The sequence below is a fragment of the Echinococcus granulosus genome (genome assembly GCF_000524195.1).
Source record: "Echinococcus granulosus chromosome Unknown EG_S00084, whole genome shotgun sequence".
NCBI classification, from domain to species: Eukaryota; Metazoa; Platyhelminthes; class Cestoda; order Cyclophyllidea; family Taeniidae; genus Echinococcus; species Echinococcus granulosus.
The window spans coordinates 98,195-115,530 of NW_020170464.1; the positions used below are offsets into that span (position 1 = coordinate 98,195).

The window sequence follows — 17,336 nt, forward strand, 5'->3', positions numbered from 1 at the left end:
TAAGTGGTAATCCAGTAGGTTACGCATTCTATAATGCATAGAAATAGAATGCAAAAGTTATAAAACCGCCAGTACATTGCAAAACTTTCTTTTTTCGTGTAATTCCTGACCTGTATAAACAAATAAACGAATAAAAAACCCCTTTCGGGCTAACAATTTAAATCGCGTTCAAAAAACATAGCCCAAATTCTAGAACTAAAAGAATCTAAGGGCATTTTCCGGTTAAATCTCATTCCAGTGCATTATAATGCAGTAATTAACAAGTACTTTTTTCTTTTGGTCATCTATAAATTTGTCAAATTACCGCTGCTGAAATGACCGCGCCAAAATGTAGGCGTCATAATTTTGGCACTCAATAATGTAAAGGTATACTTCAGCGCTTTTAGACCTCCTAATAATGAAGGAATCAACCAAATTATTACTCAGGCGTAGAATCCCAAGCCATCTCCAGGCGTAATAAAAGAATTTGCTGCATTTTTAGGCTTCTTTGATGCGAAAATACCTCCTTCGACACGGTATTGAGCTGGTTTTTCCGCTTTTGCCTTTTACATTCGGAACTGACCCTTTCCCATTGGCACTGTCATCGCCACGGGTTCTGTCGCTATTCTAGCACCCGTTAAGGAGGGCACTTCGACCTCTATGGCCGCTCTTCCGGTGTCTGTGGTCAAATGTAAATCAAGCAATTAATGAACAGCTTGCAGATACCACGACTGGGTCATAATTACTACTGTTACTACTTCGGTCAGTTACATACGCGTGTTTGTGGGACTGTAGTATCGGCTCAAGGTGGCAGAAATGAAGAGAGGAATGGGTCGTCGTCCACATTTTTAATATTCTGTGAAGAGAGTACTAAAATAAAGCCCTTAAATCACAAGTGTTAACTTATTTTTACGTGGATGTGACCAACGATTATGGGACATATAGGGGTTTCTTGCACCGGTAAAGACTTTAATGGCTTCGAGTTTGTTGAACTGACGGTCTTTTGATCCAAAATACGTAGGAAAATGCAGCATGTATTACATAGTGTCATTGCTGTTTTGAGTCTTGGCATCAATGCTTTTCTTAACAATTGCTTCTTTGAAAGCTGGAGGGATTCCTTCGCCTTCACATCCACCTCGTAGCATTCCTCTATGGCGTCGCATAATGTTATGAGAGACTATGCTTCATTGTGACTCGAATGATTCTTTTCATGATGGCCTCCATTGCGGGGAAAGGAAGAGGTGTTATAAGGTTTCACAACATCTCATTCCTAAGATTAATATAATTTCCATTATCTGCCTTTCGAATATGGCACTGTAGTCACTAGGTGCAGTCTCGAGGATTACATTTTGCCAGATCCATTGGTAAGGGGAAATTGATGCTCCTGTTTCCGTATCTTTGGTCCTTGGGAATTCCTTCTTTGCAAATATGTTCACATTTCTTAAATCCGTGGTAGGTATAGAACCAACAATAGCAATGAGCCCTTGTGGGCATAAACTTAAGTGTTAAGGCCAGGGGGACAAGAGGTCTTTGAATTTACCGCAGGCAGTGCTGGGTTAAGGAAAAACACGGATAGCTTGAGTGCCCAAAGTTCACTGATAGCGTTTGTCAGAGAAATCACTTTTCCAGCTCCTATTGTTCTTTGCACGACCCATTTCGGTCCTCCAGTTTAATCCTGATATAACAGAATCCAATCGTTCAAAGCAAATGTCAATCCGTCGTGCTAAATGAATTTAGACGATTTGCCCTATGATTACTTTGCGTTTGCAGTGGGTTTGTATGACGTCCCATTCCTATACTGCACGATAAAACTGCACAACTATGAATCTTCACATCAAAACGTCACTGAGTTGTTCACGTCATTCCCTGTTCTAACACCTTGTGAGAATACAACACCTACAGATATATCGCTAGAACCGGTATCTAGGATGAATTAAAATGTAATTTCCTAGACATTGTAAAGTGTTCTCTGTTTCGCACGCCTGTTGACGTCTCCGAATTGACACCCACGTACCCGAATCTGTGAGGACACACTTTATATGCACTTGTAATCACTTTGCGGGAGCGTTTTTCGGAAGCCCTATTTTTGATTAGTCCGGTTGAGATCTTGATGGTCCGCGGGGTATATAGCATCTTGTGTTGTAAAACCACGTCTAAAAGAAGCCGCAGTGCTGTCTAATGGGTCAGCTCCTGAAGATATAGATAAGACAGTTTTGGGCACATGAAGAATCATATAAGTCAGGTACTCCTGTCTACAGCGGTGAGTAGATTCCATTTTCCATCCACTGACATATCCTTCCCTGGGAGTTTTTATTGGGACATTGGCTTCCTTGGAAAAGTTACCTACAGATATCAGCAATATGGAGTGATCCTTAAGTGGATTTATTTTCTATCTATGAGGGAAGCTGACCACATCTACACTCTGGAATTGTGTGATGAAGAACAAGTGCTTCTTTTTATTTATCCATCTACTCGTGTGCGACCTCACTAACCGTGCTATGAACAACGGTACCTCTTGGGAGGTCAACTGTAGCAACTGAGGCATATGACTTAGTAGCCGTGGCAAAATCAAACCACTTTCCCAAATATGTGCAAAGTGCTGACACTAGTACGGAGCTTATAGGCCACCGTGGTTTTGTGGGTAACATTGACCCATTCGTATAATCTCTTGCCGTTTTTAGGCATGAACACCCTCTGATTTACTCTCCTTCAGCACCAAATAAGCAGTTACTCCATTTTTGGCGATATTATCTAGTTGAAACGTTCTTGGGTCGCCTCATTCGTGCATGTGTAGAATCTCAACAGAATTCACGATAAGCACTAGATATCCCTTGGGTTAATATATGGGGAAATAAGAAAATAATTAATTTTGATTGAGATCGAGAAAACACTTTAAACAGAACAACCCATGCATAACTAAGTTACTGGTGCTATGACCACTGGGTAGCATGTCGAGCTGATAGCAAATTAGGCGGTTCTCTGAAGCACAACATATTGAAGACTTTGGATGCTCGTACAATAATATTGGTTTAGATATCTTATGCATATCCGCCTTTTCATTCGTTATAGAAGAATTTTTTGGAAAAGTTCAGCAAAAATACTGCTAGTAAAAAACAAGAGACGCGTTTATGACCGTGACTGGCGCTGGTGCAGATTCCTGTCTTCCATAACTTGGCATTAAATTCTGTCACAGGAGAGAGGTCGAAGAAAGCAGAGAAGGAGTATGTGTATGCACGTGGAAGTACACTTTCTTTCCCGTGATGTAACTAATAAGAGCAAGGTATGAGATGTGAGATGTCATCATTGTTCGAATTGGCTAATAAAGAACAGAAGACGACTATCAGGTGGAGAGCCATTCCATGTATCACACCGGGGGATAAGTAGTGTCAAAGAGCAAAGTCTACTCCTTGGATGAAAGGAGACAAGTCAAAACTTCTTTAAACCCTGTTTTTGAAGACGAGGAATTTCGTTACTATTTTCCCAGTCGTACATGAATTTGAGTAAAAGATTGCTGCGAGCACATTAAAAATCACCAAAATTTTGTGCACGCTGCAATGCTTTAAGAAGATTTAATGGTTTTTAAGTTTCAAAGGTAGTTTACGTACCAGTTTTAAATTCTAATGCAACTTGTTTCGCTCTAAACACGATCAATAAACTGGTGTCAATCACTTTACAAGAATCACAGTCATACACTCATTTTTAACAACCTAATTATTGGGTTAAAAACAAATATTTACAACTTCCGCAATTTTTTTTCGTGTTTACTTTACATTCTGCTGCAAAATATTGCTTGATAGGAGTTGCATCATTAAAACTTTCCTTTCATGGTGGCGCATATTTCGGTCTGGTCACCCGTCCATTTCTTCCCAGGTGTTTTTTGGGAAAATGAGTAAGACACTCATATTTTTGTGGCACTTATTGTATTTCCTTTACTCTCACATGAACCTTATTTAGGAGTGTTTCCTTAATAATCTTTGAATGAGTTCCGCGGTAATTTTCAGTTCTGCTTCCTATTTTGAGTATCTAACGTCATTAATTGACTAGTGTACATGTTCCAATTTCAACTAGCCGGTTTTACTTTTTTTTTGTCCTGTTGTATTTGATGCCGTTGGTTATGCTCGCTACCTTTTTTCTTGGAGTGCGTATGAATCCTGTAATATTTTTTCTCTGTTGCTAATGTATTTTTCATGTGACACATACACAGCCGTGAGGGAATTTACTCAAGTTACACTTTTCATACTCATTAGCTGCACTTATTTTGTGTGACTCTTATGAGCATATATTTTGCACTTGTTCTGTAATATGCGCGTGCTAATGAGATGCGGATTATTTGAGCATCTTATATTTTGGCTTCATGCCAAATGTCTTCTGTTTCTCTTATTTGCAATCAACATATTTAGTCGATTGTTCTTATCTCTGTGACTAGATGACTGGAATACTTGGCGGATCACCTACGAGGATCGCTGCAAGCACGACGAACGCTTCCAGTTCCTGCGTCCCATCAACGGCTACATAACCGGTGAGCAAGCGCGTACCTTCTTTGCACACTCTAAATTGCCCACTCTACTTCTGGCCAAAATCTGGGATCTGGCGGACCTCACCGCTGACGGCCAGTTGGATCGCAGAGAGTTCTCCATCGCCATGTTTCTCATCAAGAAGTGTCTTGAAGGCAACGGCCTTCCCTCTCAACTCCCGCCCTCTTTACTACAGGAGCCACAACGTTTTGTCCCACCCACTCTTCCTGATCGAGTTAATCCACCTACCACCTTAACGTCCAATAGTAGCAGTGGTGCCGGCCAGATTGACTCCAGCGAGTGGAGCATTTCTGCCGCCTTGCGTCCCAAGTATAAACTCCAATTCAACCAGAACGACCGCAATAAACGCGGCTATCTAACTGGTGTTGAGGCACGGGGTATCTTTCTCAAATCCAACCTGCCTCACTCCCAGTTAGCGGCGATTTGGAATCTCGCCGATGTGGATAGGGATGGTAATCTTACCTGTGAGGAGTTTTGTATCGCTGCCTATCTCATTGATCAAGTGCTGGCGGGTCGGAGACTACCCTCTACGTTGCCGCTTACCCTCATGCCGTCGTCTCTCGTACGTTTGCACTCATTATTTCCATACTATACCCTACTCCTTACTACAGGCTCAACAAGGTGACCTTCCTAAATTGACTCCGATTGACGGCGAACAGAAGGAGGAGTCTGAGGGTAAGTATTTCGTTGAATTTGGGAACGAATAAATGCACGTTCGTGTGCAGGTCGAATGACGTTTGAGGACAAGAGAATGCAAAATTTCCTGCTGGGTCAAGCAGAACTGGACAAACGGAAACAGGATTTAGCGGAGCAGTTGAGACAAGAAGAGGAGCAGAGGCGCGAGCAAGCCCGGTTTGAATCAGAAAAACAGGAGAAGATTCGGTGCGTCTTCGTTAACTGCGCATTTTTAATCATTATCAAATCCATGTGTTTGCTAATAGGCCACTTTTATGCAATGAGCCTTGTGAAATCGTTTTGTTTTTATTGATGAAAGGCCAGATAAGCGCATCGGTCCACACGAATGTAGTCACTTAACGTTTCTGTCTCGTTGCAAGGTCGCACAACTTGATTTATGTCTAACCTTGGTTGCACGGAGAAGTTACCCTTGTAAACAACGGATCGGCACATCAAATAGCAAGTGTGTTTAACCATGGGAGTTGTATCATAAAATTGCACTCACAATAAAAAGTATACTAGAAAGATACGCCTTCGAGAACCAGTTACTTTAGTTGATTTCAATCCTTTGCGGTGGTTTTTATGCATGGTGCTAAGTCCGTCTGCTTCATTATTTCACCCATTAATACAAAATTCACATCTACAGCATTGTTGAGTGAATGCTAAAGTTATGTCTCAATTCGGTGGAAGTGTCAGGAGCACAACTGAGCTATTCAAAGACGGGGTGTGAGATGAAGTTTTCCTACTGCCTTATTTAAAACTTATTTCTTGAAATTTCCGTACCAAAAGCTTATTACGTCTGCAGTTCAGTCAACAGTGATCACAAACTTTGAAATACTTTTGGCGTCTTGTAAAGAACCAAATGCATTGAATTGGCCCTAGCCTGGTTAAACTTTATAATTCCTCATATTTCACGAAAAACATTCACCTAAATGTTATTGATAATACGCTTATGAAGAAATATCCACTTATTTCTGAAATGATACCCCATAAAAAGTGCCGGAAATGGGCAAAGATTTTGGTAAGTGAAGTGGCGTATGTGGTGTCGTGGATTTCAAAGGGTTACATTAGTAACTAGAGCATAGGGATGGCAAATCTCCTGAGCCTGGTTCTAATATCAGCTAGGAAAGTCTACTTTATCTTGAGGAAATTGATTACGAATGCAACTTGTGGAGCCCATAAAGCTAGACTGAATCAACGAAGGCTCACCAAAAGAAATTTCACACGAACTAAAACTAACACCCACACGTGCGCGCTTGCGTGCGCGCTGGTTACCGGCTCAGTGAATTTTGCCGCTCCTTAAAATGGGGTTAATTCTTTAACAGACGGCACTCACCCTTCCAGGATTTCTTAGCCACTATTGGCAAACACTATTCTTTTGGAGCTAGCATTTATGAAGAGCAACGACACTGCTCTGAACAATTAAATGGTACACCGAAGGTATTCTTTTATTACAAATTTTTGGCCGTCATTACGAAATCCTCACGATGGGATAATTCGTATTCACTCGATCAGATCGAACCGCTAGCTTTATTTCCCCAAAACTTACAGATAGTTATTGACGTTAGAGACTTTCTGGCAACCAGATCTTGCAAACAAATTGCCTATCTCTGTGCCGTACTTAAGTGCACAAATAGACTGTCATTGCCGTTACTGTTAAGAAATGCTTTACGTTCTCAGAAATGCTACTTGCATTGACTCTCTCCTCTTGGGTAGATTTTTTATTCCACACTACGACCAATATTTTCTTCTTCTCTATGGCATGTCTGCATAGCCAATGAGGTAAACTTCCGAGAAATATGCATAATTTCACTTGAGTGGTACTCAATTTTAGAATCTGTCAGGCGTACACACTTCCCTTTTTAATACAAAGATAAATATTTGTGCGGTTCACCGAAATGGATTCGAGTTGGCTCATTGTAGCACATACCTTCCTCCCATTAGCCAGACAAGAAGGTAAGAAGTGATAGTATTAGTATTTTGCAGGTGCGCAAATCCCCTACATCCTAGCATCCTGCTGAAATAGATGTGGATGAGTTCATCTTTTCTCATCCTTCTACCTGCATAGGCAGGAACGCGAACGCGAGCGTCAACGCCAAGCTGAGGTAGAAGCGGAGCGAGTACGCGCCCTGGAGGCTCGTCGACAGGAAGTAGCGACCGCGCGCCTTCAGGCAGCGCGTGAGGAGTTGCGCCGGCGTGCTCTGGATACGGAGAAGTTACGAGTGGGGGCTCTCATCAAGGAGCGCGCTCGCCAGATTCAGGCTCTGGAGCAGGCGAAGGCGCACCGCGCGAGCCTAGAGGAGTCGGCGGCTTCGCAGACGACGCGGCGCGAGGCGGTACAGTCACGTGTCACCGCGGCACAGGCGGAAGTGGAGGCACAGAAAACAGCCATTCTCGACTTGGCGGCGCAACGTGATACGGTGGAACGCGAATGCCGCGATCTTGCCGAACATGTGGAAGCGGCGCGCGCAGAACTGCATCGGTGGCAGAGGGAGGATGAGCAGTTGCAGCGACAGCTCGCTCCACCACCCTCTGTTGCTGTTGATATTACTAATACGACAGAGCAGCAGAAGACTCTTCGGGCTAGTCTTAAGGTGAAGTGCTTCACTCCTATGGTTTGGGATTTATACCGCCTTTACAGAGTTGTCTTATTCGCGAGTTGCTGTAGCATCGATATAGTCTCATTGCTGTAGCGTTAATATTTTTAAAGTCCAGTTGGAAGTGCAGAAAGCTGGGCATCCACAGTTGTTAGAATCATCTGTGCTTGTTCTTGTCTTTTGCTCTTTGCTTTTCTCTTGTGTATATGGTCGCACGTACACATTTTACTTGATCTGCCCCCCTCCCCCCCCAATACAACTTCCTAGAACTATCACATTACAAATCTCATTGGAAATAAATTCCTTACTAAGTGGAAGGTAAGGGCACTTGCAGAGCGACCACTTATTTACATTTTCTCCACCCCTTCATTGTAGCAAGTTCAAGACAGTAAGCGTCAATTGGAACAGCAACTGGCACAGCTAGAGACGGAGGTGTTGCGTGGTGGACAGACACTGGCGAGCCATCGACACTCAGCGGATGAGTTGGCCAAGAAGCGCACCCTCCTTGCTACTGAGGTGAACGCTTTGCTGGCAACTTTATTGGAGCGACGTCGCACCTACCGTCAGCAACAACATCAACGCCACAAGGAACATGAAGCGGCGGCTGCGGCAGCAACAGCTGGGAAGCAGAATGATGTGGACGCTGCTAGTAGCATCACAAGGTGAGTCTTTAGCAGTAAAGGTAATTGAAGTGGTAAGTAGCTTGTAGATAAGCAGTAGTCATTATTGCCCATGTTTATTTTTACTACTTTTTCCCTTTTTAAATTGTTACCCTTGTTAAAATATTTGTCGATCACCATTGCTTTTGTTTTGAATCACCCAGGGACACTCCGCCAATATTACCATTACCATTGTTTTCCTGTAAGGCTATTTGCTCACCCCACTCTAACTTCTCTCTTGAATTTTTCGTATAGTTATAGCCACCATAAGCACGATGAATCGGCCAAAAGCACTTTTTAGTTGTTTTGCTTCCCAGTGCCGTTTTTTGACCCCGTCGTGCGTTTAAGCTAGTAACAACGAGTTGCCGCTACTGAGCCATACAGTCTTGCTATTTACAGCACACAAAGCCTTTTCCTCAGTTCAATGAGAGCTTTTCTACTTTCTATAGTACGGCACTGGATGCAGGACCTTCGGAGGCCTACACTGCCCTCTATGCCTACACTGCGACACGGTTAGATGAACTAACATTTGCGGAACGCGATAAGATCCAGGTAAATTGTGGAGTATTGACTCAATTTGTTGAGCTTCCCTTGAATAACTCTCCTCTTACAGATATTCATCAACCCGCCGTTCGAGGTATGCGAAGGCTGGCTGTACGGTGAAATGGGTGGGCGTCGAGGCCTCGTACCTGCTTGCTACGTGAAGAAGGCGTCAACCGACGTCGATGAGGTCACACCCGCTGCCACTGGCGATCCCTTCGCTCTGCCCACCACCACTAGCTCCGCCACCGCCTCAACTAATCCTTTCCCTGCTTTTACAGGACCCGTGCATCAGCCCAACTCTCTGTACGTTAATCCTCCTCTCTCCGGAGGGGTTATTTGGCCTTTGTCATCGTTTTATTTTTTGAATGCTTTTGTGTAGCCCTCTCGTGGAGGACACACCGATGGCTTTTAATGGGGCAAAACCGCTCTTCACTTGTTTGGCGTTGTACGATTTCGAGGCGAAGCTGCTAGGAGATTTGAGCCTCCAAATCGACGATAAGGTTGACGTCTTTGTGGACAACAATGGGTGGTACGAGGGTGTCTCCCAGCGCACGGGTCAGCGTGGTCTTTTCCCAGCCAATCACGTGCAGAAGTTGCAACCTGATGTGAGTAATCGGGGGCTTTGCATGGTCTATGTATTTTACTGTGTTGATGTCATTGTTACCCATTTCAGACAGAACTGTCAACCACAAGCGGAACAACTGCCCAAACCTTTGCATTCGCTATTCCAACTGAGGAAAAGAGAAGTGCTAAAATCTCACCATCACCACCGTCTTCCACTGTTTTCATCAATCAAGAAGAGCAGAAGGGGAATGAGAAGAAAGTGGAAATTGATTCGGCGATGATCACAATGTCTAAGACGCCGGAGCTAGCCGTTGTAGTAACACCCTTCATAGCGCAAAGCAGCGAACAGCTTTCTCTTAATACGGGTCAGTATGTAAAGATCCGAAAACGATCTTCCAATGGCTGGTGGGAGGGCGAAACCCAGGTGTGCTTTCCACTTTATCTTCTTTGCAAGTAATTCTCGTTAATGTGACTCTGAGTTGTTATCCAAATTGCTTATTTACAAGTTATGCCCCTATTCGACTCTGATGCGATGTTATACATATTGTGAATATTTCCTAGTCCCTGTATGGGGTTGGCTGTTATTTATCATCACAATCCTCTTTGTTGTCTTATTTCAGCGTTGTCACTCCAATCCGGTGTAGTAGAGGCCACACATCCACCAGTGACAAACTTCCCTTTTTTCGATCTGTCCCCGTAGTTTTAGTTGTATTTGTTCGTATCTTTTCTGTCTGTATCATTGCATTTTTTTACCCACTTCCTCTCTACTTCTTGAAGTGATTTTATTTAAGTAAATCCATTTTCAAAATCCCCAACATTGTGACGCCGACCGGTGAATAATCTGAACTCTGATTGGGGGGAAAGAGTGACTAGTAGCGAAGCTCGAATATTGTGATCACTAATAAGATTGTGTGTATCTGCATTTCTAGTTTGGCGAATTTGCGCGGCCCCTTAGCCTTGATTGTTCCAATAATTTAGCAAAAATAATAGTCAAATCGATTGTGCATGTCTAGCTACTTATTCTTTTCAAAGTAGCATTTGTGGCATTGCTAGCGGGTTACATTCACAGTCCTATTCTTCTACCCCATTTTTTTAGCTACGAGGTCAGGATCGACAAATAGGATGGTTTCCGGCTGATTATGTTCGTCTGGTCAATGCTAACAATGCTTCTGGTGAGTTAACAACCAACAAAAGTGTTAACTTCATATTGCAATATTTGTACTCCGTGTTTAATAACTTTCTTGTCACTATTTTTGAGCTTCATTTGATTAAATACTCTCGATGTTTTTATGGGTTGATAGACTTTTTTGAAGCAAGTAGTCTTCAATACAAGTGTAGCAAATTTTGTCCATTTTTGGAGGACTGCACAGTTCCTTGTTTTATAAAGTTCGCTCTTCTATGAGGTCTCAAGGGATACCGTAGATCATCACAGACGAGATCAAGTGATCAGGAAGAATTGTGTGATGCGCAGTACGCCCCACCGCAATGACGTGTCATTTGCGTGTGGACTTGTAATGTGCATGCGATCGCATATACGCTTGCACCGTAAAGCGCTAGCCATACGTCAGTCCATCGGTACTCTTGATTGTGCTCTCTACTATCTTCCTCGTATTTGCAACCTTATTGTGCAATGTTGTTTGAACTAGATGGATGGAATCCGAGTTTAAATCGGTTTCTTATCTGCAGAAACTTCTTGTCACGCTGCTTGTGCAGTAGGTGGAAAGGGTGAGGTAACAGGACGTACCGCCAGAATTGACTAAAGAATGTTTTGGTGATGAATTACTCAATGATAGATGCATCACGTTCAGGAAGACTCTCTTCTCCTAATAATGAAGAGGTGCGTGGCGCTACTGATTAAAGTTATTTAAGATTCGCGTGTTAAGATCTTTCATTCACGCCCACACTATCTGAGAACGTTGCCGGAGCTTCTACTTAAATAAGCCCCATCCCAATTCATTATCAACAGATAACAATATGCTTCAAAGATTGTCAGTTTGCTCCTTACCTTTGGTTACTTGTTTTATTTTTAAGCGACCCACTAACTGCTTCACATTTTTAAGGCAGGACTCAATTTTCTGGAAGATTATGTTGTGTAGAGAACTATTCACTTACTAAAGTCGAAATAATCACGACTGAGATTCCCACTTGATACAATTGGAATGTGTGCGAAAAATACCCTAGAAACGATTTGGGAAGATAGATCTAGTGATGTAATCCGAAGATAGTCCTATTCTGGCAAGATAATAGAAGGCCTCACCTTCAAACTTACTTGTGGCAAGACGTGAACTATGGGATAGAATGCCACTTTTTCTTCACATCAGAAAATAAAGTGCTGAAAATAAACCAAAATAAAAGCGACGCTTCAATTGCGCTTTTATTTATAGTGGCAAAGTGTGACAAAAGTGGAACTCGTAGCTAGCGTTACTTACATTTGTGATCAATCCTCACTTCTCTGGTGTTAGAAAACCAGACAGCTGCAGCATCAATTGAACCTGCATTGGGACCAACGCCAGTGGTTCAGGAATTAGCGGCTGACGCAGCTGTTGCCGCTCCTCCACCTTCCACTATCGAGGTTGAACGGCAGAGCTCCGGTCCATGTGCTTCCACTTCCACAACTACAACAACGTCGGCAGATCTTGCTTTGGCCTCTATGGTGCAATCAATGTTTGCATACAAGGCCTGTCAACCTGATGAGATGACCTTTCCCGAGGGCGCACTGATCGAGGTTCTGACGCACGAGGAGGAGGGCTGGTGGCGCGGACGCATTCAGTCTACCGGTGTTGAAGGCCTCTTCCCTGTCAACTATGTCAAACCCATTCAGCCCGACACTGCTACTACTGCTGTTTCCACCCCTACTGCATCATCCTCCACTGCCGGTGTCGTCTCAAAACCTTGTGAGTTTGCTGTACTGCGTATCTAATCGACCAGTATCCATTTGTTTCTCTCCTTTTCATTCCTCTCCATCCATAACTTTTTTTATAACGCCTACCCTATTCCCTGAAAGGTAAGTGCTTCGGCTTTGTTTCTTAACACCTTAATACCCGCTTACTGCGCTTCTTGATTTGAGACTTGGTCTGCAGCTTCAATAGTGTGTTTTTCTTTTTCTCTGCCTTTCTTCTGGTATCTACGACACCATCGACAACCACCAACAATCGCTAACATAAACGGTGCGTTTTGTCTGTTGCACGCCTGCTTGCTTACTTGCGATGTTGTACCTGTTTGTTTGCCTCTAGAACTGTCGCTATCCTGTTTTCCTTCCTTTTAATCTCTTATTCCTCTCCATTGGTGGTTTTACTCGATTAAAAGAAAACATGGAACGTGAAAAAATGACCAACTTGTTCCCCTATAATATAAGTAGAGGTTGGGCTTCTTGGTCCCCTGTTTTCATTGGCTAATCGTTAAATCAGTAACCCTAGGCGAATGCGTGATTTCCTCAACTTATGGTCCCTTCCTCCCCTGGAGTGAACGTAAAGCAATCAACTATCTTCAGAAATCAATTTGATCAGCTCATATCAAAAAGGGTTGAATTGTCTTTGTCGATTATTTGCTGCTTTTTCGAGGAGGCCTCATAACATCATGTGCAAGGCGGCATTCTGCTCCGCTGTGGCTCATGTTTATCCTTTTTTCCATTAGAGTCTGTTATCTAAACGAACTTCATGATTGGCTATATATTGGCTCTTGCACTCATGGTAATGAACCAATAACTCCTTTTTATTTGCGCACTCTTTATGTTGCTTATCATTTTGGCTGAATTTGTTCCCTTTTTAAAGACTCCACTACTTTATTTATGCCTTTTGTTACCGACGGATAGAATGGGTGTCTTCAAGCAGGTAAAGTTTTAATGAATAAAGCTAGTTGGTTGCTATGACCGGAGTCTGTGTACTTAGAATTTCTGTGACTGAATACGTATAGCAAATATGTAAATTTGGTGCAAAAAGCTCAAATTGAGCACCTCAAACTAGTGTCAATGGCAGCGTCACTTTCTTCTTCCCTTTTCCTGCATCCCCTCCCACCCACCCATCGTGCGCCTTCTAGCTGCCCATCAAGGCGATAGAGCAACAAGCAGAAAGACTGTGGTAGCCGCTAAGGACACCCGTTCCACGCGGCAGAACACCATACTTGAATTCATCGAAACTGAACGTCAGTACCTCAGAGATCTGGTCGAGGTCAAGGAGGTCGGTTATTTTTTACTGAACATCATGATATTTGCCTTTAAGCATGAACAATGAGTGTATTTATTGGATAGAAAATCATCGAGGGCTTGAAGAAGCTGAATGTGAGTGAAAGGAGGCTTGTACAAATTTTTGGCAAATGGACAACTCTGTGTGATATCTCGGAAGCTTTTAACAAGTACGTCACCATTCAACCGACTTGACTGCTTTTTTTAGAGATTTTCAGGAACGTAAAACACATCTGAAGAGGGGTCACAATGATGTTATTGGTGACATTCTCATTCGACATGTGAGTTGTACTTGCAAACCCTAACCGTCTGAATATGGTATTTACTTCTGGCGTTTTGCTACTTTGCCAGCTGCCCAAATGCATGGTGTATCGCGAGTTCTGTGCTAATCAAGATCTCGCCCTAAACAATCTGCAAAAGCTCTGTGATGAGAAACCAGATGTGGGTACATTTTTGCACAGCTGTGAGCGCTTCATGCGAGTCCAGGCCATGCCGCTCTCTAGCTACTTCCTCAAACCAATGCAACGCATCACCAAGTACAAACTCCTCATTGAAAAGGTGAGTCTTGTTCTGTCTTGAGGATGATGCTTGAAAGTCCATTTAAACCCCAGGATTCCCTGTTTGCCTGCAGCTGCTGAAATACACCCCAGCCAACCATCCCGATCGCAGCAACTTAGAGCAATCATTTGAATTAGCCTCCACAGTGTTGGCAGCATGCAATGAAGCCATTCGAAATCGCGAGTCCTTTACTCAGCTTCAATGGCTGCAAGATCACGTAACTTTTGAAGGCGACAACACGTCTCTAGGTATTTGTGGCGAGGACGACAAGCGGTTGGGTGAAATGGAGATTGAAGTGGGAGGTGAGCGTCGGCGTCGGTTGCTCCTGCTCTCGGGCACACTCTTCAAGGTGAAATCACGAAAGGAACTTACCGCCTTCCTCTTCACTGATATGCTCCTCCTTACTCAACCCGTCAATCTCTCAGCAAGTGCTCTACCATCGGGAAATTTCACCCTTCCTCTGAAACCTGACGCTACTCTGGTCAAGGCGAACTTCAAGACCTATAGGCGTCCCATATCTCTGGCTCAAGTTTGTTCATTCCTTTAATCCAAAATCTCATATTGGTGCGAATACTTCAATGATAGATTTTCAATGCAGATCAATGTAACCACAGCTGCTTCCGTATCTCCAAAACAGCGTCGCCGCTCCGTATTCCACAATGCCATTTCCCGTTCGAGTCTTGCTGATCTCTCAAGTGTTGTCAGTGGAGGCAGTGGTAGTGGTATTGCTAAGGTTACCAAGGAGACCCGATCCAAACGTCTCTCTCTGGCGAACCTGCGTCAGCACTCTTTTAGTCTCAATAACCTCAGTGGTGCTTCTGCTGATGTGGTCGAAAGTGCCGAGCCTACTGCTTTCATCATCACCGACGATGGCGATCCGAATGTCCGAATTTTGGTCCGCGCGCCCACTGAAGCACTGAAGTGAGTCAAGCCAGGAAAAGAATTTAAACAGACGTTTTTCACACCACTTTTGTGTATCCACTTTGACATTGTAGGATAATGTGGCTGCAAGAGATACGCAAGGCGGCAGTGGAGTATCAGCGTTATCTGAACCTCTTCAGAAATCCTTTCCTTTCGGATATTGGTATGTCAAAGCACTTTGCTGATCACCACTGCCTTTAGGCAAGGGGTCTTTCTTCGCTGCTGTTATGAATTTGACTGTCATTTCGGCAACCGATTTGCCTATGCTTGGCCCTAACGAAGACGGTACGGTATAGTTTGCAAAATATCTCCCCTACTTATAGTTAAAGATTTTTGGTGTGGCTCAATAATAAAATGACTGGTATTTTTCGCCCTGCTTGGCCCTTTAAATTAGCTCCCTTAATTTTCCCACAGTAATTTTTTTGAAGTTGGGGTGTTTTTTTTGCAACATTTTAGAGCTGCCTTGGCCCTATTGCGAGGCGAGTGTATGTCTTCGTTCCAAACGCACAAACGTCATTCTAAGCACACGCTCGCCAAAATGGAACTCTTCACTGCGTTTCACTGTAAAGGACCTTACCCGTGACGTCGTCACCTTATATGTTTACAGTAAAAACGCCTCCTCCGCGGCAGGTTCTGCCTTATCCAGCTATGTTACATCTTAGTTACTCAGACAGCTTCGGTAGACGTGTTTTTTATTTCGTAGAACTGTTGGGTAAAGCGGAGGTTCAGATGCCCGAAATTGTGGAGCATTGTCGTGGTGGTGAGACTTGGAAAATCATTTTGCCACTCACCTTAACCAACTCTGATGCTATGGGTGCCTCAATCACTGTCAGTTTCAGTCTTACAGAAAATGTGGCCTGTCTGGGAGATGAAGATTTGTGATCTGCGAAACTAATCTGTTTGGGAGAATCTTTTATGGTTTTACTTGAAGCTTAAAAGTTGTTTATTTAAAATAGAGTTCTTGATTGGAAACATCTTGCTATTTTGGTTTGCTTGTAAAAATGTTCTCCGTATTATTTATCATGGCCTGTGCTAAAATAGCGGCTGAAGAGTTATTCCTGCTTATAAGCAATAAATACAACGTCTAATTGTAGGCAAATCCATCGCTAGAAAGTATCAACGTAGGGCCTGAGGTGGATCCTGAGTATGCGGTGTGGTTCCAGTTGACCTTCTGGTTCGTCGTGGTCTTCGCATCGGTTGTTTGGGTGGTGTGTTGCTGGCTCTGGAACATGGATCCGGGCCGCGATGGCATCATCTACCGCCTGAGTGTTGGCAAACCGAAGTCGGAGTAGGGATGTGGGTGGATGTATGCGCGTTTTGTGGTTACTTCAATCTCAACATTCTTTCTTTGTCGCCTTGTACTTTTTCTGTGTCCTTGTATTTATGTGCCCTTTCGTCGGTCATGAGCATTACCATAATTTGACATTTATTACTGACTATCATGAGATGGTATATCGAATACACTACATCATCGTCGTTTGGGTATATCAGCGAATTCCACACAAACCAGGAACAATTATCATACGCTGATTTGCCAAGCTGAGAAGGTAATTAATCTCGGTATTGTGCATCTAGACTGTTTCCTCACAAAATTCCATCCCTCACGTCGATTGCGTTTTGTAGTTGGCGGGTTTTTTGTACTTCAAGCCCGGACCATGTCCCCTAGGTAAGGTATTTCATAAGAATAGGAGTACTTGTCTAAGAGCGTAGGTATTCGATAGAACAAGTGGTATGGGGTCGCATTCTGCATACATTTCTCCGATTGACCTTGTTCACGCACTTGCGCAATGTATCCCAGGTTGTTTCTGCAACTCGATGGTGGATGCTTTTGAGTTGCTAAAATTTGATGCTACTCCCATTGTTTGTTGCCTACGAGAAGAACTTAAGGGTGAGGTGAATGAAGAAGACGTGGTCACTGTACGGTTTTGATATTCGTCATGATTTTCGGGGTTATTGCTCCTTTGGCTCGGGTTGGTCCACAGGCATAACGTTCAGAACGTTTCTGAGGGTATGCCAAATCGCAACCAGATGAAGGTGTCCAAGAGACCATGCCATCAACAGAGTAGACAATGAGTACCAGTCACTTACCAAATTGAACGAATTTGTTAATGTTCAAAGCCTGGAA

The 17,336-nt window shown here is 43.4% G+C and overlaps 1 protein-coding gene across 1 annotated transcript; it reads left to right on the forward strand. All coding sequences in view use genetic code 11, as the record gives it.

The window, feature by feature from the left end:
* Positions 1-3,803: 3,803 nt before the first annotated feature.
* EGR_07679 (Intersectin-1) lies at positions 3,804-16,503 on the forward strand (the record flags this gene model as incomplete). The annotated part of the gene is made up of 24 exons (XM_024496928.1): positions 3,804-3,849; positions 4,406-5,076; positions 5,126-5,189; positions 5,240-5,396; positions 7,258-7,783; positions 8,162-8,448; positions 8,895-8,997; positions 9,059-9,291; positions 9,368-9,593; positions 9,662-9,976; positions 10,649-10,770; positions 10,940-11,022; positions 12,015-12,446; positions 13,588-13,727; positions 13,799-13,902; positions 13,941-14,013; positions 14,084-14,290; positions 14,364-14,819; positions 14,889-15,211; positions 15,286-15,374; positions 15,413-15,496; positions 15,668-15,841; positions 15,915-16,089; positions 16,326-16,503. 24 exons carry the CDS (start codon positions 3,804-3,806, stop codon positions 16,501-16,503), a joined length of 5,268 nt encoding a protein of 1,755 aa, XP_024348633.1.
* Positions 16,504-17,336: the final 833 nt, after the last annotated feature.